A 25203-nucleotide genomic window follows, 5' to 3' on the forward strand; every position below is an offset into this window, starting at 1 on the left:
TAATTGCGGTTCTCCTAAGGAAGTTCCTTCCTGTAGTTTTTCTCCCATGGTTTCAGGGAGTTAAACCACGATTATAGCAGCTTTTGCTCCAGAGGTTTCTTGTCTTTATGGCAATGGTTTGCACCACATACTGCACACCATTTAACTGCATTCTCAGACCATGCTTTCATGCAGACACCACCTGGCTATCATCTCAAGAGCAGTGCTGTTAAGATAACAGATCTGCCAGAGGTATTTCCATCATACTTTTGTTATCTCCTCCAGTCCTGCCATTATACGAACTACCCGCTGGTGTACCACAACAGCCCTTACCCGTGGTGGCACTACTGGGATTGTGTCATAGAGTACGTTGACATGTAGCCTAAATGACTGAATGATTATCATATTCATGCATAAAATGTCAAAATAAATTGTCACACATTACCATGACACCATGTTCAGCAACATAAATAATTATTATTTTCCATATTCAGCTTCACCTTCTTGGTTGGTCAGGTAATCTGGTGAGTGTTCGTTGACTTTATTTTTTTGTCATTTCTAATCTGTTACCGTGCATTTCTTCATGTTTTGATTGCATTTTATAAGTGTTTGTTAGTTATAGTTTATGTATAATCGTACTGTGCAATGAAACTTAATGAAATGTATTGTAACGACAGCAATGGTCTGGAGTTCATTATTATTCGAAAAGGCTTCTAAATAGTGTGGGGCACGTTAAATAAAACAAAGCCATATAAAATCCGCAAACCATATCTTAGTTGAACGCTGAACAGCTCCTGAGGAGATGATAAAGTGGGCGGGAGGGAGGCGCGCGGGTGGCGCGAGGCGGAGTTTATCATGCACGCGCCGGGGATATTCGGATTCTCGCGCAGCGTCATCTTGGGTTGGGTTGCGTTTGTTGATCCAGCGAAAAAACTCGCTCGCACGGATATAATGTGGACCTGCAATCAGCTTAGCGGACAGTAGATGATACAAGACGTTCGCGGAATACCGTTATTTTTTATATCCCTTATATTGTATATAGCGGTAGTGAATCGCTGCGTACACAAATGGTTCGGTGTGATCAGTGGTCTGCGTTTCTCTATGTCTGAGCGATTCCTATAAGAAACTTTACTGTATTTACCGAGTTCATCTCGGGTTCATTCTGCAACAGGTTTCTATAATAAATTAACACTACAAAGTTGTCGGACAACATCGGAGGAGACTAATCTAAAATAATGATACGTAAAAGAAGAGGATAATACGTGCACGATTTACCTGCATATAAAACAACAACAATCAGAATACTTATTGGGAGACCAGGGAAAGGTCCTTTTCTGCAATACAAGGAATATACAATATCTGGAGGTCCTTTCAATATGATGCCGGTAAGTCGAGATCAAGCTATGTAATACGCTACAATAATTTTCATCTCCATGCATCAACATTGCTTCTTTGTCATTGATGAATTCAACAATTTCATTAGGTAAATGTCTTTTTGTGTGTTCCACCAAGTTGCATTGATTGTATCAGATGGAAGATATCAGATAAACATTCCTAGGCAGCAGTGTTATAACGCTGATAAAGGGGATTCTATTAAATAAATAGGCAGAGGTTGAATTACCTTTGTCTTGTTTAGATTTCATATCCTGTTATCTGATAATAAACACAGACTCATCCAGAATTTTGATTATCTTTTAATTAATTCCAGTAAGTGTTGAAACAATAAAAAACTGATCAACAAATATAAGAAAGGTTGAAATGCAAGAATAATTTCATGTAGACATCTTAATTTCAACTAGAATATAAGTCATTTTGCTTCTCTTTGGATTGTTCATATGCAAATAGGACTATTATTATACAAACAAATAATGTAACCAAATATTCAAGATTGTTTGACAGCAAAGCTACAATTTTAAGATGTGTGGCACAATATTTACCTAACAGACCCTATAAGGTTAGACAATATACTTGGCACTAGTAATCTTAAAGTTGTTTGTTGTTAACATAAGTGGTTATATGGTTTGAGATTATATATGTTTACATAAAACGTATATAGCGAAATGAGTTCTTAGTGTGCTATAAGCACCTGCTATCTCTTTGCTGTCACTACTCATATGGGTGAGTCACTAATGGTGTGTGTTGGTGAGTCACACATTCATACACCCACCGTCCACAGTAAAAACATATGACCGTGTCACCTCTGTCCACATCGATCACAAGAGCTATTTGTCATTTTGATCTTTCCATTATGGAACATTTCTAATGAAGATACAGTACATGGGTAAAACTCATTGCTCTTGGTTCATTTTCAAGCAAGTCCTTAATCTCTGCTGGCTTTGTCACCGGATGTCCGCCTTCAATCTGGATGAATAGTATCCACGGATTTATAGCGTTAATGTGAATTATAATCCCTGTGTATAAACTCAAATGGGACATTCTGAGTTTTCATTTTACGGATTTTCAAATGCAAATAATTAAATGAACGATCTGCGGACACAACATCTTTAGGCGTTTTGTTTTTTTTTGGAATTATTTCAATGGAAATTATTCACTATTCTGAGACAAAGGTTTCAAGATACCACAACATTTAGTTGTATTTGTACAATGTGTTTATGTACAGTAGCATTGTTGTGTGTTTGACGTGGATACAACAGAATGGTATATTTAGCTTGCAAAGGAATATTTGTCATCTTAGATACTCAGTTTGATTCATGGTCAGTTTTAGATCCTAGGTAATCTTAACTTAAGTAAAGCAGCTATTTGAAGCCATACACTGTGTTTGAGAGAACCACAGTGTATTTGAGCTTGTTATAAAGCATATTCTTTCAGCAGTCTGAATTATCTGAATAGTGTTCTTTGTTCACCCCATAAATCTTTCCATACCTCAGACGCTGAGTTCATTGTTTTTGCTGTGAATTACTAGCTGCCTTAAGTCTCAAAGGAACAACAATTGTGATTTAAAAAAGTAGAAGTGGGATATTCCTCTCAGTGTGACATTTTACAGAAGTAACCTGCATTGTCCTCAATGTGTTTTGAACTAAAACTGCACTGAGAATATCAAGGCATTGTTTATAGTTCCCCTAGAGGAAGTTGATTTTGGCTGCATAGCTTCCTCTGTTGAAAGGTATTGAAGGGTCCTTGTGTGGTCATGTATTTTGTGTCGATTAGAAAAGTACCCAGAGCAGCTATTTTCAAGACTCTAAATTGATTTGACAGGTGAATAGATGACTTGGCCCGGGAGCACTTGTGGAATACGATTAGCTTGTAGTAATTTAATTCTGTATCCCACTTCAGTTCAAAGGCTGTGCATTAGGAGTTATAAATATCGCTGATTGTTGTCGGGCCCTTTCAGCCACCTGAGGCCTCAGCGGGAAACAATGACCAGAATTGCGGCGGCCGGTTGCCACGGCAACTGTTGCCAAGATCACATTCCACACAACAACATTGCTGCTATGCAGAGGAGTCTGTGTTTGGAAAACGCGGCTCCCAAGGACCAACCGGTAATCAGGCACTCGGAATGTTTTAACTTTGACCTTTAAGATATTTCTAGCTACAATAATAGGGTCTGTACTGCTGATCAGAGCACATATAAAGTCAGCTCACCTGTTCTTTAGACTAGCAGATTTTAAATTAAACCATCTACGTCCTTGAGTGAGTTGACTATATTTTTGAAGCTTCAGCAATCTTATTAAATTAACTTTATTCTCCTGGTGGCCAAAGGGATTTGGAGGGTTAGTGTGTGGGTAGGAGTTGTAGTGTATGAACTCAAGAGTAATCTCATATTAGTCGTGCTTTGTGTCAATCCACTGCAGGGGCCATATGGCTGATTCTGTGCCTGTATTCTCACACACACTGCAGGCTGACAGCCTGCTGAATCTGCGGGTTCTGTCCTGTGACTTACAGAAGCACCGAGCAGCTACTTCCTAACAAAGCATGAGAGCCTAAATTAAACCTACATTATAGAGTAAACTGTGCTCCCAGTGTTGTCTGATCAGAGCATGTATTGACAGATGCTCTTGTAGTGATCAGACTGAATAATTGATGTCCTCGGCATTCGTTGGATTACCTCTTTATGTTGGCATAGTGGCTTTTCTTCGACTTTGTGGCTGACTGCTTTTCATTCATCCTGTCAAATGTGATTGCTGCCCACCTTTGCACAAGCTCCAATAGTCAAGCCAATGAAGCATTACATTTAATGAAAACCATCCCCTATGGGCACTGAATGTACATTGTATATTGTAGAACAGACATCTCATTGGTTATTAAGTTGAACAATGCATCTACTGTTTTCAGCATTTGACAACAGGAAATATAAAAAGAATGTTTCCTATTATGGAAATATGCTGTCAGTGCCATTTAATTCTTGAGGTTTTGTGGCTTGGTAAGTTTTAAGATACTTTAGGGTTAATGAGTACAGGCGTTAACCTGAATATCATTGTGTCAAAGCTGCGCACTCCATTGCAAATGAACTGTTTGACAAAGATATGGTTTAGTCATCTAAACCTTTTGTATAATGTTTATTCTTTTGGTGCATGAAATGCGAAGTTGCCCAGGGCTACACCTTTGAATAGCAAGAGAATGACGTCTGTTTTTCTCGTCCACTCAAAATGGCCCAATGTACTGGCCTACATACTGTTTGCTGTTTGAAATGTGTAGAGAACACATAAAAGGCGAAGAGTAAATAAAATCAGGTCAGTTAGAGAAATTATGTCATAGTATCTGGAGATTTTTCGGTGTTAATTTTCTCTTTAAACTTTTAAACTAAATTAAGTTTATTACTTAAAATAGCCTGTATGCAAAGTCTCCAGGACATCTGGTGAATATTCAGTGAGAGTTTAATGCTTGTCTGCTGATGGTAAATGCCACTATGTTTGACTATTCAAATTCATTACGTCACTTGTGGTTACCTGTGGCAACATAAACAGTGTCCTGTTGCAAAATAGTGCTATAATATTGTAATCCTAAATCTCTGTCCCATGCCCTAAGACAGCATCATGTCATTTAAGATTTCTCAGAAATATAATCAAGTGTGGGATCACCACCGCAGGCTGGCCTTTGGCACAAGGGCTTTTCTATAACAGCAGTGATCTCTCTAGGATTTAATGCCCTATGGAAGCAAATGCTGATTCAAAAACACTTTTCATCATGCAGCTAGATGTTTAGACACATGTCCTACTTTGAAATTTGGAGAATATCCACGTCAGCAATTGGGTATGTCTTGGAAATATTTAAATAAAAAATATTAATATCAATATAATTAAATTTACACCACCATATGCATTCGATAAAGAACTACAGTATGCTGAATTTCCCTCCGAAAAGGAAAATAATATGTAAGGTCTGCGGTTTGTAAGTGGACATGAGACAATATGCTCTATCCATAATTCAATTTGGATCATTTAAGAGCTCATCTCATAAACCATAACCCAGAGACAAATTAGGTTAATGTTTAGCATGATTTAGACGTATGCAATTTACAACAAGTGCATTAGAGGAAGATATACATTAAAGGGAGATTAATGAAATTCCATTCCCAGCAAGCAGTCATCTAATAAAGCCTTTCATTGGTCATCCCAAGAGATTCACACAGAATGGTCTGAGAGAAATATAACCAATCATCCATGATCCATCTAACTTAAACAGTAGGGCTACGGTCTACACTCTTAAAAATAAGGGTTCCAAAAGGAGGTTTTCACAGCGATGCCAAAGAAGATCTGTTTTCTCTAAAGAACCTTAAAGTGTACAGTTAAGAACCATTTTTAATAATCTATAAAGACCTTTTTCAGATATAAAAACCTTTTGTGCAATGGAAAGGTTCTTCATCAATGCCAATAAAGGACATTGATAGCAACCATTTTTTAAGTTTTTATCTGAAATTTTGATGCCAAATTACTGATTTGCTTGATAAAGACAAGATGATCTAAAATTATCTTTTTTTTTTATTCTGTTTGATGACATTTTGAAGTCTTTATTGTCATTCGTGACCATTTCAGTGGAGGTCTGCAGCCTTTAACAGGCCTCATTTTTACTGACCCTTTTGGATCAACTGGACAGTTTTCAAAAGACTGCTGGATTACAAGACTAACCGCAGTTATTCCTGACTTTCTTGTCAAACATTTATCCATACATGCTTGCAGCATGACAGTAGGCATGGATACAAGTGCTTTAGCAGTCATGTGCACATCCAAAGCCAGATTAGACTTGAATGTGTGTGAGTGTGTGCACATTAAAGGAGTAAAAGCCCTTTTAAACCCTTTTCGCACAGCTGTGTGCGACGGCAGATGAATGTCACGGCACCGATATTGCACAGATCAGGAAATACTGATAACTGTTTGGACAGTTCTAGCTATTTTAAAAACTGCAGTATGGAATTTGTTAATGACAGCTGTTTGCGGTGGTCTGCAACCACATCCGACTTGCAATTGAGAATTGCGTTCAAATTTTTGTGGGTGCATTGCAGTGCTGTTATTGTTAGCTAAAACTACTAAAGATTTTCGTTAGTGAAATAAAGCTGAAATAAAATATAAATACGAAAAACTTAAACGTAGAAACTTAAATGAAAAATTCGAAAACAATCTTTAATAGTTTTAGTTTTAGGGTACGTTTACACAGAAAAGTTTCTCCTTTGCTTTTTTCACGAACAGACGACAGTGTTTTCAAAACGATCACCGTTCACACGCATCTGCAAAAATGACTAAATACACTATTATTCATGCCAGGCCAGTAGTTGGCGATGTCACTTTGTAAAGAAACACTACAAGCTTATAGACTGAACGACGTCATCGTTTTCACAATTTCACATTTTTGTAGTTTGCACAGAGACAATAATAATATTGTTTTCCAAAACGTTGCATTTTGAAACCCGTTTTCAAAACGCTGTTGTTGTATAAATGAAATTTTGAGTTACAATTATTTTATTATGGAAGAAAGGACTGATATGAAAGACATAGAACTAGCACAGTGTAAGAAATAAATTGCTGGGACAACAGTTAAAAAATTAGCAGCCATTATACAAAAACATTTGACTGCAGAATGCCCCAATTGACCAACCAGAATCAACTATCCCAGAGAAGCATGTAATAAAATATGTGCGTTCAGGAATTCTCATGCAGTACTGTTTCCTGTCCCGGTGTGTGACTCAGGTTAAGGTGGAAGAGCCGCTGAGTTTTGCTTCTACCCATCTGGTGTGACAGTAGTACCTCAGCTTCGCTTGCCAAAGCATGTAAACGCACACACACACACACAGTAACAGAGAACTGCTGAGTGTTTTTGCACTCTATCAGCAGTGATAATAACTCTGCTGCCGATAGTCTGAAAATAAACACACACTAGCAGAATTGTCCTTAAAAAATATGCTTATTCTTTATTGGTAAAGATGTTGAGTTTTTGTCTTCATTATTCATACGTTTTATGTTTATTTAAAGGATTAGTTCACTTTAAAATTAAAATTACCCAATGATTTACTTACCCTCAAGCCATCCTAGGTGTATATGACTTTCTTCTTTCAGATGAACACAATCGGAGTTAATAATCACCCTGATGCTCTTAAGCTTTATAATGGCAGTGCATGGAAACCACCTGTTTGAAATTCAAAAAAGTACAACCATCCATCATAAACGTACTCCACACAGCTCCAGGGGTTAATAAAGGCCTTATGAAGCGAAGCGGTGCGTTTGTGTAAGAAAAATATCCATATTTAACACGTTATAAAGTAAAATATCTAGCTTCTGCCAGACCGCCTTCCGTATTCAACTTAAGAAGAAAGCTTAACTGACGTTGCGTACGCTTGTTTCATAAGTTGCCGTAGGACGTAGCGTAAGCGTTTTGAACTGCGAGAGGAGTTACACTTTTTTCTTAAGTTTCTTCTTACACTTTCTTCTTAATAATAAATCACATTCATTTTTATTATGAATTTATATTAAGATACAGTATATTTGAAATGATGTAACCCACACTGGCAATAACCTTGTCTTTTTCCTCCTTTGGAATAGAAAATCAATTACCTCCTTGCTTTCTGACTAATTACCCCATGCATGTGTTTTATTTCTGGATAAGAACCCTCTTGATGTGACAGCCATCTGTTCCGGCTGCAATTAATGTGCCAAGACAGAAATACAGCATTTCTTTTGCTGTCAACCATGCATCTTGGCATTCTCACCCACACGCACCGTGTAATGTATTCTAACATTACATGGGCATCTGGCATATTGTCAAATATCTATAGGTCTGGATGGTTCAGAGCATTCATAATGAAGCTACCTTCATGTAAGTGAAGAACCGCTTCAAGAACCTTTATTCTTCTGTATATGGTTTTTGAGTCTGTCTTGCTGTATGGATTAAAAATAATTCTTTGTTACATTATAAGTTTTCAGATCAGTGTTGTTATTGTTAACTAAAACTAACATTAAAACAATTAAAAAACTTAAATGAAAATTAGAAATGTTGCCTTGGCACCTAACTGAAATAAAATAAGTTGAAGCTAACGTACTAAAATTACTAAAAAAAAAAACAAAAAAAATCAAAGATAAATTGAAATATAAAAAACATTACAGAAACACATAACAAAATTACTAAAACTTAAGCTGAACTAATATATAGGCCTAAATATTAAATGAAATACTTAAAAAAAAAAACTTAAATGAAAATGAGAAATGTTCCCTTGGCAGCTAACTGAAATAAAATAAGTTTGAGTTGAAGTACTAAAATAACTTAAAGTGAAAATTAATATAAAGCTAAATAGAAATTTTACAAAAATATCAAATTACTAAAACTTAAACTATTTTAAAATGACAATAAAAACAAAATATAAAATTAAAAGCTAATTCAAAATATGAATAAATAAAAAAAAAAATGAATATGAAAAAAAAAATGAATAAAAAAAAACTCTGGTGCTCCTTTTTATTTCAATGAAATTGTGTTATTTCAGTTCAATAATTTTTTTATTTAATATTTTGTATTTTTAGAGGATTTTATGGCACTAAATTATCCATGTCATAAATCTTGAATGCTTAGGAGCACATACTTAAGTTTACTCTCTTTTTAAAGAAGACACTTGGCAGATTATTGCTAAAATGAAAGAAAGAAAGAAAGAAAGAAAGAAAGAAAGAAAGAAAGAAAGAAAGAAAGAAAATCTAAACAGGTTGTGTTCCAAATTTGAGGCTGATATCTCAAAAAATGTGCTTTTAGTAAGAATTTGTTTGGGCGCAATACTACACCATTCCACTAGATGTCATTCGGCCATTTTTGACCATGTGGAGTACAAGTTTGCCTTTTTTTTTTTTTTTTTTTTTTCTCAGGAACATTAACCTTTTCAAATCATGTCCATGATTTGTGTGGGTGTGTTCACATAGCAAGTGCTAAAACCTTTACCAAGTTTCGTACCATTCCAAAGAAGAAAAAAAACCTCTAAAATGACAGAAGAACACCAGAGGGTTAAAAAGTATTGAACACCAGAGGGTTCAATACTCTCAACTGCTTCAGTTGAGAGTATTGAAATCTGATCTGGGTTCTTTAAAACACAAGTACATAGATGGTTTTATTAAGAACTAGAGAATCAAAAGTTCACTGACTCTGTGGAACTAAAAATAATTTCTTCTGTAGAATGTTTTTCTGTCTTCTGTTGTAACATCCAATGTTGTGTCTTTTTTATTGACTCAGATGTTCTTAACGGTGTACCTCAGCAACAGCGACAAGCACTTCACTGAGCTTCCTATCACGCCAGAGACGCTGTGTCGAGATGTGGTGGACATGTGTAAAGAGCCAGGGGAGGTGGACTGCTATCTGGCTGAGATGTGGAGAGGATCTGGTATGTGCTGACTTGAATTTTTGTGTTTTTTAATCTTACTGATCAAGTACATTCCAAAATGTTTTGATATGACAACACTTTTAAAGCAACAGTTTATCAACAAGTTTAAGTTCTGTCATTATTTGTCATTTTGGAGTGAACTATTCCTTTAACAAAGTCATCACATAAAAGTGATAGAAATCATCTTGCTGCACCTGTCCATGCGACTGTGGTGTAAAGGTGCAGTGATGCATCACTCTAGAATGGATCTTTGCCACCTAATTTGCATCCCTTCTTTCCTATTGGTCGGTTCCTTTCTCAGAGCGTGTGATTGGTGACAGCGAGCGTATTATCGAAGTACTGCAGCGCTGGGGTCAGCAAAGGGCGGAGGTGCGATTCTTCCTGCGCCATGACCGAGCACCTGGCCACGATACAGGTGAGAAAGAGAAAAGTCAATAGGACAATGGTCACTGTATTTTCAAAAGTCACCAAAATCTTTCAGAAAGTGTTTGGTCATTTTACAAAAACTTTTGTTCCTCATATGAATATGTGCAAAAAAATAACATTTACTATATGTCAATGTATTGTACATTTCAGTTGTATACATTTTGCCTTTCATCATGAGGATGCATTTTTGGCCTGTTCCCACCCGTGTATTTCTTTGCTATGTTAGCAAATACGATTTTATTTTAAAATGTAAAAATATAAAATTAAAAGCTATCATTTTGTCTTTAATACCTCCCTCCCTCTCTCTCTCTCTCTCTCTCTATATATATATATATATATATATATATATATAGATAGATAGATAGATAGATGTTTTTAAATGTCATAATGTTTTAATTCATTAATTAATTCAAAGTTGTGCGTCAGCCCTGTTACCATTATATATTTTTTTCTTTTTTTAAAGTAATGAATCATTCCATTAAAAAAATGTCCTTGTGGAGCTCACTTGAAAGACAAGTTTTTTTAACACTTTATCTTATGTTTGTCAGTAGGGAACTGTCTTAAAATGTCAACCCTGTTAACATGAAGTTGTATAGTAAACAAATGATATGGTATATTCCTAGAAATTTCAGGATTAAATTCTCTTTCTAAGAAGCATATTATAGGTTCACTTTGTCAGTGTATTCTGTATAACTGTCAACCCTGTTGCCAAAGTAATTAAATAAAAAAAAAAAATAAAAAAAAAAAAATTCCAATAATAAAAAAACTTTGTCATAATTACATAATCCTTGTAGGAAATTAGCTCCACATAGATAATTTAAAGTTTTTTTTTTTTTGTTTTTTTTTTTGTCACTTTAGTTTGATTATGTTTGTCAGCAGTGAAGTGTCTTAAAATATCAACCCTGTTAAAATGATTTTATATAGTAAACAACTGGTAAATGGCAAGGGTATTTCTATAGAAATGTCAGGATTAAATTCTCATTCTAAGAAGCATATTGTAGTTTCTTTGTCTAATTAAACTGTATAATTGTCAACCCTGTTACCATCAATCCTGTTACTTTTCTGAAGGCATGTCGCAGCTTACATTTAAAGGGTTTTTTTTGTTTTTATTATTATTAAAATTTTATTTTATTAACACTTATACACATTATTTGTTTATTAGAATTTTTAAAATCTAACTTTTGAAAAAAGTGGAATTAGAAAAGGACACAGTTACCTACTTTTAGTTTCTAACTGTCTGATTTTGAATACTGAAGACAGTAGCAATGTGAAAGACGTGGAGAATGTTTAGTCTTGTGTATTATTTACTGTATGGTTGGATTATTATCTGTTGTAAGGTTAGATGGCAGTTTGAATATAGACCGGCTCTTTTTCCGTGCCAAATCATGGGCACGTTCAATTACATCCTCTTCCCCTCAGCGGTCTGCTGTCAGTGTGGACATGCCGTTGTTGCAGATAGGCGTGAATGTCATTTCCTTTTATAGGAGACTGTGAATAGAGGGGTTGTAAATTTGACATGGTTATGGCTGTGTTGTGGCATGAATTATTTACTGCAGAACAGCTTGTTTGGTGGGCACTGCCTAAGGGTGGGGGGCTTTGGAAAAGATCAGAATGGATCTTTATCTTGTGTCCTATAAACATGCACACACAATGGAAGATTTTATTTTTCAGTTGCTGCTTATCTTAGTTAGGGGATATTATTTTAGGTATGAAAGTTTCTCCTAAAAGGAAAAATAAAAGCAGACACATATGAGACACGGCACAGTTTGAGACATCGATCTGTTCTGAAACCCCAGAGGAGGGACATGTGAGAAAACAGGAAAAATCTCAAACTAAATTCTGAGAATCAAATTGGTCATCAATTTAATCACAGAAACAAGATAATATTGACATGTGTAGCTCATACTGCAGAGTGCAGATGGTGAAGGAACACCTGTGTGAGATTAATGAACTGGTGTAGTCCAAACACTGACACTCATTTTGTGTTTGTGTGTCTGTGTCTCTGTATTTGTGTGTGTGTGTGTGTGTGTGTGTGTGTGTGTGTGTGCGTGCGCGTGTCTTTGTGTGTGTGTGCGTGTGTGTGTGATCACTTTCCGTCCAAATGCATCCAAGAATTCAGTCAATAACACATAACACATATGCCCACACACTTGCATACACACACACATCCAGTACACATACCTGCACACACAATTTTTCTCTCATTCTTGTTATTTAAATGTTGCCACTCACACATAATCAAACACATAAATAGCACAAAATTCATGTGACAAGTGCCACAAACTATTAATAAATAATTGTTATGGTATCATTGGATTTTTCTTTAGTTATTTTTGTATTTTTTTGTAATTAGAAATATGTATCAAAATGCATGTATATATAAAACCTCACACAACTTGTCAACGGTCAGTTGTTTTGCATGTTATTTTTAACTCATAGATACCCTTTGTCATCTATTTGTATGCATTTTTTTATTTATATATATATATATATATAATATATTTTCATTTGGTATTTATATTTAAGTTTTGGTACAAAACTTAAATATATTTGGTACAATTCAGTGGTATAATTACCACTGAAATTATATTATATTATATTATATTACATTAAATTAAATTACATTATATTATTGTAATTAAAAATATGTATCAATTTATAATATCTAAAATCTCTCATGATTTCAAGTCATTTTTTGTATGTTATTTTATATTTTTATTTTTAACTCACAAATCTATATATATATAAATCTAATATATATATATATTTATAATTTTAATTGGTAGTTGGTTATGGTACCAGTGATTTTTTTTTTTTTTTTTTTTTTTTTGGTTATTTTTATATTGCATTTTATTTTTAACTCATAAATACCAATTTATAGTAATTTGTTCACTCTGCGTGTTTGAAGTGAATCCTCCCTGTTCCCCCGAGAAGTTTAAACATCCCAGTCATGTGAAACCATGTGTGAGGTTTCAGATTTCTCTGAGTGACTTTGGCCTTCTTCGCCGGACAAAGACCGGCTGTTACACAACAATGCGAGTGATATCGGCTCTGTACGCCTGGCTTTACACAAAGAATTCCTTATTTTTCTGTCGAGCATAATTATGTCAATTACACGCAGTTTGACTCGTATCCGTTGTGTTTGTGGTTTGTTTTCACACAGATTTGAGGTAAAACCCTATGTTTGTGTAATCAGTAAGCCCTGATTAGGACCCCTGTGGTGTCAGACTGTGACCAAGAACATTATTTGGGCATTGTTTCACTCCTAGACTGGTTTATCCAGTAACCCACATAAGCGGCGCTAGCGGTGCCAGTGTTGATGTTATGTAAGTGGGACCCTGGCACAGGCAGTCATATGCAGGGTAATTGAGCGCTAGTTGTTTTCCCCAGCCAAACAGTCATTATGTAATGAGGTTCACCTGAGCACAGCCACTCTTTTTCAGGCTAAATCCATTATCCCTGACCTTCATTGTTAGTGAGTTCAAATGCTAGTTTGCTAAATGCTAACTGTTGAGATTTGAGTTAAAGTCTTGATATACACTTCTCCTCAACAAGTTGCATGATTTGAGGTATCATTCATGTTCTTTGCACAAACAGTGCTTGACTAGTTCTCCGTCAAAGTTTAATATACATCCCTAACCCTAAATATGAGCAATAATGTGCTAACCATAGCAAACACTGCTAACTCTCTCTAACTACAGGAGGTCACAGAGCTCCAGAGTCACTTGCCAAGAGAAATGCTGTGAAGGGGACAATGGACAGATACATGGAAAATGGAGTGAGTATGAATTCCCTCAGAGATTTGTTAATCTGCTAAGCTCCTCCCCTCTTAGTTACTGTTGCTAAATTGGAAGCTTTCAGTAAATTGTGCACATAAAGTGGTAAAGATTAAATAGATATTATTCTTACATGGGCTGGAATGGATTATGTCATTGCAAAACATTTTTATTAATTTAAAGAATTTGTTTAACTATGCCTTAATGTGATTAAAAACTAAGGAGACCATAAATCAGACTTTGGGAATTTGTCCACAACTCATAATTTAATCCATCGTACTCAAGATTTTGAAAAGAAAGCAAACAACATATAAAATGTATAACTGCATATACGTGACCTGGCAACAAAGTTTTACCATATTAAATTCCTTTAAAACAACCTTTAAAATTTTTTAAACACACAGATTCTCCATAGCTGTCCTATATAAAATAGCAAAAGCTGATTTTTTTAGATGGCGACCCCTCATATGGACATCACTCTCAGCGAGTTGCAAGAGATGGCGTCCCGGCAACAACAACAGATCAACGCACAACAACAGCTCCTGGCCACAAAGGTAGCTGACTTACAATGTAATGGTTAGCCATACAATGTAAATGAATGGTGACCAAGGCTGTATGGAAAATAACACCATCTCCTGACCAAGTCATCCATAAAATGGTTTTATTGTTTGCACACTAGGTGTGCAAGTTGAGCATTCAAGGTCATTTGAATAAAACGACTGCATAGTGTCGTACAGTGAATGCAGTTATCATCATATTTGTCATAGCTCCATATCAGAACTGTTTTGTCCATTATCAGCATGAATGAAAACAGTAGGCACATAGTTCTGAAACTTAATGATGTTTGAAAATGAGTTTCTCTGGGACTGTGACCTGACGCCTCCCCACAGGAACAGCGACTGCGATTCCTGAAGCTGCAAGACCAGCGGCAGCAGCAGCAGCAGGCGTCCGAGCAGGAGAAACTGCGACTGCTGCGGGAGAACGCAGAGAACCAGGAGGCCAAATTGCGCAGGGTTCGAGCTCTAAAAGGACAAGTGGAACAGAAACGCATCAGCAATAGTAAACTAGGTCAGAACCAGTAAACTCATGAGAGAAAGTAGGTCAGAAAAGCTGAAAATGCATGTAACATTGACCTTCTTTGAAGGATATTGGTTCAAGGTGAAGTTTGAGGGGAAGTGTTTAGGATGCCTGTTTAAAAATAGTCATATTTGCTGTTTTGTTTGGTGCAGTGGTGTAGAAATGATCTGTTTTCTAAAATAAAGCAATTAATTTTACTAAAAAGATTACCACTAAAGAAAATTATAGATTATTATTAGCGCTGTCAAATCGATTAATCACATTTAACATAAAAGGTTGTGTGTCTGTGTGTGTGTGTGTGTGTGTATATGTATATATATATATATATATATATATATAATTTTGCATACACACATATTATATATTTAATTTTGTGTTAGAAGCAATTAATCCTTATTAATCGATTTGACAGGACTAATTATTATTATAGACCTATAATTTGGTTATATTATTTATTATTATAAATCAGTCTTATTTAAATAACTTTTTAGCTGTATCTTTAAAGTATCATTAATATTATTTTTATAAATTATAAAAAAAAAAAAATCAAATTCAAAGTTATTTTACCTAATTTTTCCAAGCCAACTGGTTTGATCAGCTAATTAGGTTTTACACTGAATAATTCAGATTTACTTTAATTATAATCTATATTGAGGTGTATCATTTGAAAGCTAGACATTTATCCACATTTTATGATTAAAAATGTTTTTTGATTAAAGATGTCATTTGTTGTGGATCATTTGCCCACTAATGGAAAAGTTCATTCTACTGTTTCTGTTATATAAAAATGTCATTAGCGGCTAAATTAATCAACAGAGACAACAACAAATGTTCTTGCTTATGGGAATGAGGAGTTAATTAACAAGTGAATGATATACCTCATTTTTCTCACTCTGTAGTGGAGGAAATCGAGCAGATGAATGGTCTGTTCCAGCAGAAGCAGCGGGAGCTGGTGGTAGCCGTCAGCAGGGTTGAGGAGTTGAGTCGACAACTGGACATGTTACGTGGTGGCAAAATGGACATCTCACACGAGGCTGGACCGAGCTCCAGTGGAGAACTTGAGCGACTATACAAAGAACTTCAGGTAGCTTTTTCTTCTAAGTCTACAGCTTGCTGTAACACAGTCTTGCTATTCACACATGCAGTGGTATTTAGACACATTAAAATATTTATTTATATAACAAAATATCAAACCAAATGGCATTTATTTGAAACAAAAATATATATAGCAATATATATAGCAGGTATACACTTTTCAGGCTTTAAATTTGGTTTTTAAATTGAGGGAAAAAAAATATGGAAGAATTTGAAAAAAGCTAAGAATTGAAAAGTCATAGTCTCGCATACAAAATTCAACAGTCCCTCTTTTGTTCTGGGATTTTCTCTTTTCAACAGCTGAGGAATAAATTAAATCAGGAGCAAAGTGCCAAACTCCAGCAGCAGAGAGAGAATCTAAACAAGAGGAACATAGAAATGGCCACCATGGACAAAAGAGTGGCTGAACTGAGAGAGAGGCTCTGGAAGAAAAAAGCTGCTCTCCAACAGAAAGAGAACTTGCCTGTGAGCACCTTTATAACTTTCACATTTCTTGTTCTTTTAGTACACAAATTTAGTTTGTGACGCACATACTTTCTCTCATTCTCTGTCTCTTCCGCTTCCAGCAGCCATCTGAGGGGCAGAGCTCTCAGCCCATCGGCCCTTCCAGGGTTGCTGCTGTTGGGCCGTACATCCAGACCACCCCAGCTCCTCCAGTTCCTCCCAGGCAGGAGATTCTGGTGAAGCCTGCTTATCCCGACGGCACAGCTACCCTTCCCAAACCCCTCCCTAAACCGACCACAAGTGCGTGTATATATCTGCATTATTTATATATATACCATCATATCTCTCCCAGCCCTATTTGTTTTTGTATCCGCCTATTTCCGCCTGATTCATCTTTTCATACTTCTATTGCCAGGTATTGGTTTCTTGACAAGTAAGATCTCCAAGGTGTCAGATTTGTTTTCCAATACAGAAACCAACAGCAGCACCCATGTCCACTCCTCCACCCTTCCCCGTATGACCAGTCACGGATCTCAGGAAAAAGGTATAGTACGCATCCCTCTCCAACCTTTAAAAACCTGCATTCAGACTTAAACCATTGGTTGAGCCAGAAGTTGACATGTCAGACCGCTTAAACAAACAAAGCAATGTTTTGATAGCGCCACAGTGTTTACACGCTTCGTGAAGTTAATCATGAATGGCTTACTTAAAACCATAGACAAACCCATAGACAATATTTTACTCCAGTGAGAAATATTAATGTTTAAATTTCAAAAGTGGTGATTAAGCTGTTTGTTTGAATATCTGTCGTAGATTCTGAGGCAGATTTGAGACCACCGCCATTGCCCTTACGCAAGAACCAGAGTAGTGAGGACCTCTTGAGGGATGCCCAGGTACTGCATTGAGTGTCTAAATTTAACAGTTTTCAGAGATTTGCAATAACTTAATGCCAATGTATAGATATTATGTAGTAAATAAACACTAATGCCTCTTCAATCATAGTCTGCAGGTAGAACGTTTGGGAAGGTTCCACCTCCTGTTCCCAGCAAGCCCAAACCTGCTCTACCAGGCCAGTCCACCTTCAGTAAACCTCCTTACAGCACAGGCACCTTCCCTGGCAAAGCCAGATCAGCCAATCAGAAACCCCCAATGCCCCTTCCATCCCACAACAACACCTTACCCCTACCTCTGCCCCCTAAACCAGACACCTTACCTGCTGCAACGGTACGTCCTTTCACGTCAGATACTTTAGCAGGGAAAGAGACCTCCACCACCACCACACTCCACAAGCCTCAGACGGTGGCAGCTAGCTCCATCTACTCCATGTACACCCAACAGAGCACTCTCGGGAAGGGTTACCAAGGGCAAAGTACACTGACCCGTTCACAGCCTCGATGTGAGTACCGTTACCACACCAGTAACCCCAAACAAATTTAGAGGTATCTTGTGATTGAATTTGATAAGTGTCTATTTCAGAAGATGTAATGTTACACTGGACATGCTGCCAAATCAACAAAAGCACACAGAATCAATTTCGAAGAAGACATTGACTAATTTAATCTAGTATTAAAGTAATGGTTCATCCAAAACCAACAATTCTGCCATCATTTACTCATCATTATAAACACTAATTTTGTTGTCAAACTGTAATAACAGGATTTTTTTAGCTTAAAATCACTTATTTCTTAAGTTTAAAATCTTTCTTTAGTTCAGTTTAAAGTTCTTCAGGGTAGAAAAAAATTAAGAAAAAATGATTTAATACAGCCTCTGATTTGGATGTAGTACTTAAACCAAGCTGCTTAATTATTACAACAGGTAGTCTGTTGGACTTGTTTTTGACTAAATTTCACTCAGATATTGGGTAAATTCCAAATGGCATTTTGTGCCATTGAATGACACTGCAGCAAGTGGACATGATATTGCTCTGCTGCACTGTATTCCTAATATATTTACAAGTGTTGATGTTTATTCATTTTTTTAGCAGACACCAGCTGGACAGACATTACGCAAGTTGGAATAAATTTGAAAATGTAATTAAAGACACAAGGAGACAGTATTTGGCACAAAAGTGTTATTTGCCACAACAATCTTAACAGCTGTACACATTCATTATACGTATACATTAGTATAGTGTGTACAGTGTGATGTGTGCTTTTAGGGTGTACCGAAATTGTACAAATGAGAATGTAAGTAGTGCTTTGTCCAGAGTGAGTAGGGCTCATAGTGATGCTCTCTTTTCACAAAGAGAGGGAAAGTATTCATTTCTTTGTTACATAACTTTGTAGTCATTTGGTTCCTTTTAGTTTGCATATCTTTAAAAACTAGGAGCACATAGGCAAATTGCTCTGTCTGCAAAGGTACACTTTGTGGCTTAGACACGGAAACAAATATTAAATGAGGATATAGTCATAAAGTACCCTTGGATTGGTTAGATTCTTTGTTTATTATGTGTGTTTTTTATAAAGTACCTGACCCTCACTCCTTTCCTCTCACAGTATACGGTAAACCAGTCATCCCATCCAGTGGGGGGCAGCAGTCCCTTATTCAGGACAGTAGCCATCTTGAGAAAACTGGAGGTCTAGATGGTGACCAAGTGGACCAGGGCAACAATATGGCCCCTGGATCCTCCTCTGTTGAGGGCCAGGAGGTAGAACGTGTTCCCCGGCCCCTCAGCCCAACCAAACTTCTCCCGTTCCTCTCAAATTCCCATCGGCTCCAGAGCGACGTTGACTTGGAGGCCCTGAGGAAGAGACTGCACCATGCACCCAGGCCTCTTAAAAAGCGTGGCTCTATTACAGAATCCGAGGGGCCCGGTGGACCCAACATCCAGAAGCTCCTCTACCAGAAGACCACGCTGGCGGCCATGGAGACCACCATCACCCCAGCTACCTTCTTTCAGACAGAAGGCGAGGATGGATGCAGGCCGGTAGCTGTTGAGGGCACTAGACCTCAGGAAGGACACCATGATACTACGATACCCGAGTGTGAGAGAGAGGAGGAGGACATAATGCCTCCACCGCTTCCACCTCGATCGCCTATCCTGGATGACAGCACCATTTCCAGCACTGGACCAAAGGAATCACAGCTGAAGGAAGAACAGGAAGTCTATGGCCCGGCTGCTCCAGAGCCTTATGTTGAGGAGTACCCACCTTACCCTCCGCCTCCATATCCCAGCATGACAGAGCAGGAGGGACCGGGGGAGGACAGCATCAATATGAAGGCGCCAGAGGTCACAGGACAGGTCACACTACCACCGGTAGGTACCACTATATTCCCTAAACTAAAGGCACAACCATATCTATAGAGTACTGAAGGGATGTTCACACTGACAGTGAATTGCAGCTCCCCAAGTGGCCCAAAGATTTAATTTCAATTTCAGAGTTGTTGATTTAAGGCAACATGAGTTGCCTGTGATTGACATGACCAATGAAATCTTTAGAATCAGCTGCAGGGTGGGGTTTCGCTGAACTAGTTTGGGGAAAAAAAATCAAGCTTGCAGCTACCAATGGGAGTGAACGGGATTCACCTCCTGATAAAGTTGACCTCCTAGTAACTAGTCTTACAGTGATTATGCCACCTTTTGCTATCACTGTGAACCTTAACAGGCATGTTTTTACCAATCGGGAAACTTTAATTGATTTAGACAATATGATCTATGGACCTTAGTGTTCCCAGCTCTGATCCTAGAGTACGCCCAACAATCAAACACACTTAATTCAACTCATCAATTCAATAGTAAAGGCTTTAAGATCTCAAATGGGTGTGTCAGATAAGGTAGACATCCAAAATTTGTACTGTTGGGAGTACCCCAGTAGCAAGGTTGGTCTTGATGGATGGGTCAAAATTGAATATCTTTTTTGCTGTGCTAAGGTGTGCAAGCATTTCAGCATAGTCAGGTACTGACTCAACAGTAAGCAGTCCATTACAGTCGAACGCTCTGCGCAAAAGAGACTGACTGTATTATGTAGGGAGTCTTGGGTGACAAAAGAGTCCATAGAAGATGTATCATGGCCACAAAAGTGGATGCCTGCTGATTCATAAAATGACAATTAGGACACCCTATGGTCTTTTTGGCCTTTATTTGTGTGTGTCCATGAAGTGCACGAGACCATAGGGTGTCCCTTTTGTCATTTTATGAATCAACAAGCTCCAAAATGTAGACTCGGAAAAAGACCCTTAAGGGACGAGGGCATTATTTAGGATAGTTTCCTTGTCTTTATAGAAAACTCTACAAAAGCACTCTAGCCATTTAGCCTACAGATTTGAGTCAAGTATGGCTACAGTTACAAAAAGAGGGAGAGACAGAGAGAGGGTAGAGACAAGTCAGGTCAGTAGAGATTCCATTCAAACCATCCATTCTGGGCTGTTGCTTAGCAACTAGCCACACTAAGATTCTGAGCACTCCACCGCAGATCTCATTAAACATTTAAATGGAGCAGAAGTGGCAAATAGTGACCCTCAATGGGCTTTTAATATGTGGAATGAACGAGTGGTTCATGTCTGGCTAACACCTAGTGTTATTACTTCATGTCCAAGAACTTTACCAATTACTTTATGAAGAAATGCATAAATTATACAATACAGAATTCTAGTATAGACCTTATTTGGCAGAGAAACAAGTGTGCAGACATCTTTAGAATATTGTCTTTGAACTTCCGCTTTTGCGGTAGCTCTGTATATTTCTATGGCATCGCTGTTGAAGAGTAATTAGTTAGTGAAGTGGGTTTACTTATTGTAGAGTTAACAAAAGTTATCATGGGCATTGTAATGTTTGAAGCAGATATCATAACATGTCAGTAGACCGGGAAGACTTTAAAACGAGCGGTTCATTCATAAATCCGTAAGATCTTACCTTCATGCTGTGGAAATACAAAACCAGAAGACAGAACACAACAAAGGCAGTGCTGAAAAGGGGCGGGGCTACATAAGGTATATATAACGAAATATCTATCCATCCACCCCCTCTTGTGTTTCTCAGGGTAAAAGAACGAATCTGCGTAAGACAGGCTCGGAGCGCATCAACCATGGGATGCGTGTGCGCTTTAACCCCCTAGCCCTCCTGCTGGACTCCTCTTTAGAGGGCGAGTACGACCTCGTCCAGAGGATCATATATGAGGTGAGGAGATCAATTGCATACTTGGTCCACTAGTAAGTAATATAACAATTAGACATATATATATATATATTGTAGCTTAGCATTCAAGCATATGTCTGTATGTCATATCCAGGTGGACGACCCCAGTTTGCCCAATGATGAGGGCATCACTGCTCTGCACAATGCTGTGTGTGCTGGACACACAGAAATTGTAAAGTTCCTGGTGCAGTTTGGAGTGAACGTGAATGCCGCAGACAGCGATGGATGGTGAGTAAAAAAAAACATTTATAAGCACAGGATAATTCTGTCCAATATTTTAATGCAACAAATTGAAACATCTCTTTCTTACTGTTAGGACTCCCCTGCACTGCGCTGCTTCTTGTAATAACGTGCAAGTGTGTAAGTTCCTGGTGGAATCGGGAGCTGCCGTATATGCCACAACCTACAGCGACATGCAGACGGCGGCAGACAAGTGCGAAGAGATGGAAGAAGGATACGCCCAATGTTCTCAGTTTCTCTATGGTGAGAAACCAGTGCTCCCATTATGAAACATTATGAAAAATAAGACTTTTTATCTCAACTGATAGAGTATTGCAGTAAGCAATAGCATTGAGGTGATTTTCCACAGGTGTGCAGGAGAAGATGGGCATAATGAACAGGGGCGTCGTTTATGCCCTGTGGGACTATGATGCAGAGAGCCCAGATGAGTTGTCCTTTAAAGAAGGAGACTGCCTGACTGTCCTACGAAGAGAGGACAGTGAAGAAACAGAGTGGTGGTGGGCAAGATGTGCCGACAATGAGGGCTACATACCTCGCAATCTTCTCGGGGTAAGGAAATGCCTTTGTTTTTTTTCATCTGGGTCAATGATATGATGCTCATTTGAAAAACTTGTCTGCCAAATCTTCAAACCACAAAATCAGTAAGGTATACCCAACATGTAGAAAGTAAATTTGTGTAAATTAAAGTTGTCAAAAGTCAGTACTGAAATTTAAAATTGAGCTCTGTTGAGCCGATTCGTAAACGCCTCTGATTGGCCACTGTGTTGACACACTCATCGGATATGTCTGTGATTGGCTTCAATGATCAGTGCTTCAAAAATGTTGTAAATAGTCATCAATGATGCTCTTCACTGAGCACTTACACAGATACAAACGCTCCCGTGACATATCCGATGAGCACGTCAACTCAGTGGCCAATCAGAGGTGTTTATGAATCCGCTCAACAGCGTCACATTTGGTACCGAAGTCAGTACTTTTGACAACTCCAGTGTAAATTATAATTGTATTAGGTAGGGGGGGTCCCTTGTAGCACAGACAGAGCAATATGTCTATAAAAAAAGTGTCTACTTTCAGCTTATTCGACGTTAAACACATTCTACAAGTCACAGCACATTTTAGATGTTAAATATAAATTAAGCTTATAGTCCAGAAAATACGGTATAGCATATTATTTCGCGGACCCCCTAGGCTATTGGTCACAGACCCCCAAGGGAGAACCGCTGGTGTAAGGAATATTTCAGCACTTTTTTTTTACTTGATAGTTACAGTATTTGACACTGAAGAGTTATTAAATAAAACATTTTGTTGAAAAATGGTATAAATGTTTTTTAAAAATGTATTAATACCAATATAAATACAAAGCTTAAAAGCTTTCTCTGTATCTCGGACATCCTTTTTTAAATTATTGATAGATTTGCTGATATTTGTTTTTTTTCTGTAGCTATACCCCAGAATCAAACCCAGACAGAGGAGCCTTGCGTAAAATGTCCACATCAGCACTGATGTGCCTGACGTTTCCAGAGAGGCATCATTTCAACAGTCGCTTAGTTCTGCAGAGCAAAATGAAGTCCTGAAGATGACCGCATCACATTTACATTGTGAAAAAATAAGAATAGTTTCATGTTTGTAAGGTTAAAGGCTTTGGTAGAACAGGTAGACTTAGATGCACATTTCAAGCAGGTTCAAGCATGTATAGTTAAGTGAAAGAAGAATGAAGAATTTATGAATGGTACAGATGCATTAATAGTCATCTGAGTATTATATCTCATATGAAGGATGTCAGATTTAGTGGTAATTTTTCATCTGAAATTTTCTGTATTCACAAATGCTGATTTGTTTCACAAAGTGCAAAACAAAAAGCATTCATCTTTTGAAGGTAAAATAAGAGTTTTATATAATATTTTTTTTTTCTTTTTTATTTTATTCATAATGCCATGTTACCTAAACCTCTTATGGTGCTTGCTGCTACGCTACAACAGTGTGTTCTGTGAACAATTAACAATTTATTGCGCAAAGACAGCTTTCATTTATCATAATAAAACTTGTCAAAACTCTTGACTTGCTGTTTTTTTGTGTTTTTCCCCCACTTGGTTTCTATAGTAAATGTTTTGTCCCTAATGTGGTACGATTCAAAATCATCTATACTGGTATGCTGGTAAGAGCTTTACTGTTTTTTTTACTACTATTTACCGTTCCATGTCTTTAATAAAATAAAATAATCACAAACAACAAAGGGTTTCCACAATAAACCATTAATTCTTTATTACATAGGAACTAAAAGCAAAGCAATAGATATCAAGTCAGGTGTACAGGCATTTGAAGCCTTAATTTAGAATTACATGAAATGAAGACACATCCCAAACATAATAAAGCTAACCAGCTGCACTTCAGACAATATTAATTATTATTTGTGTAAGCACAACATGCACTGTTGACCAATAGCTGAATTTATGAAAGAAATTGGGCCTCATTTATGAAACAAGCAGAACGAATTTCTTAGTAAAATGTTTGTTAAACCATTCTTGACACATCATTCATCTGAAAATCTATGCAAGAATGGTTTTACGGGAAATTTATACTTGTATTCTGCTTTAGTTTCATGAATGATGCCAAATATTCAATATTGTTAAATGAAATGAGCTTTTATACATTAGCGGTCACATTATTAGTTTAGTAACTTCAAATGGTCATTCATTTATATCTAATATCAATACATTCAGTGTTTTAATAATTGCACAGAATCTCAAATAGGACTGCACAGGTGAATGAGACACACAACAAAATCGTTATCTAGGTTCCTGTGCATGCTCAAGACTAACGCCGAACACACAAAGCTGCCTTCATTTTTCAGTTAACCCTGCAAGCAGGACTGTCCCAAGCATTGGGCGCTCGTGTTTACCGTGGGGCCCAGTGCGTTCACACCAGTTGCACCACCCTAAGGACGGCACTGCCTGTAAACCATCTGAAATGACCTATATTTGCTTACAAACAACCGTGCAATATGCACAAATTTTTTTAAATCATATCAGTGAAGATAAATTTATAATTAGGCACAATATAATCAGGATTATTAAAACCCAGTCATGCCTGACTGATCCTACAACCCTAGAGCTCCTAAAATTCCACTTCTGTCCTGAAGATGGGGGCGATATTCCATCATACCAACAAACGCACTGAAAAGAAACTAAATTATGTGAACAAAAACAAGGCTGTAGTCATTCAATTCA

The 25203-nt window shown here is 37.2% G+C and overlaps 1 protein-coding gene across 3 annotated transcripts; it reads left to right on the forward strand.

Annotated features, from left to right (window-relative positions):
• The first annotated feature begins 847 nt into the window (after positions 1 to 847).
• On the forward strand, positions 848 to 24030 carry tp53bp2b (tumor protein p53 binding protein, 2b). Of its 3 annotated transcripts, none has more exons than XM_051908468.1 (18): positions 848 to 1364; positions 9637 to 9784; positions 10086 to 10199; positions 13912 to 13988; positions 14439 to 14540; positions 14877 to 15054; positions 15963 to 16147; positions 16459 to 16623; positions 16725 to 16902; positions 17075 to 17146; positions 17416 to 17495; positions 17605 to 17998; positions 19098 to 19858; positions 21581 to 21718; positions 21831 to 21964; positions 22053 to 22219; positions 22326 to 22525; positions 23418 to 24030. In XM_051908468.1, the coding sequence occupies exons 1-18, from the start codon at positions 1356 to 1358 to the stop codon at positions 23457 to 23459; spliced, it is 3144 nt and encodes a 1047-aa protein (XP_051764428.1). In that variant the 5' UTR covers positions 848 to 1355; the 3' UTR covers positions 23460 to 24030. The 3 variants fall into 3 exon arrangements, with proteins under 3 accessions (XP_051764428.1, XP_051764427.1, XP_051764426.1); XM_051908467.1 differs by having other exon boundaries at positions 16728 to 16902; positions 17018 to 17146; XM_051908466.1 differs by having other exon boundaries at positions 849 to 1364; positions 17018 to 17146.
• Positions 24031 to 25203: the final 1173 nt, after the last annotated feature.

This window comes from Ctenopharyngodon idella, chromosome 10, assembly GCF_019924925.1.
Source record: "Ctenopharyngodon idella isolate HZGC_01 chromosome 10, HZGC01, whole genome shotgun sequence".
Classification (NCBI taxonomy): domain Eukaryota; kingdom Metazoa; phylum Chordata; class Actinopteri; order Cypriniformes; family Xenocyprididae; genus Ctenopharyngodon; species Ctenopharyngodon idella.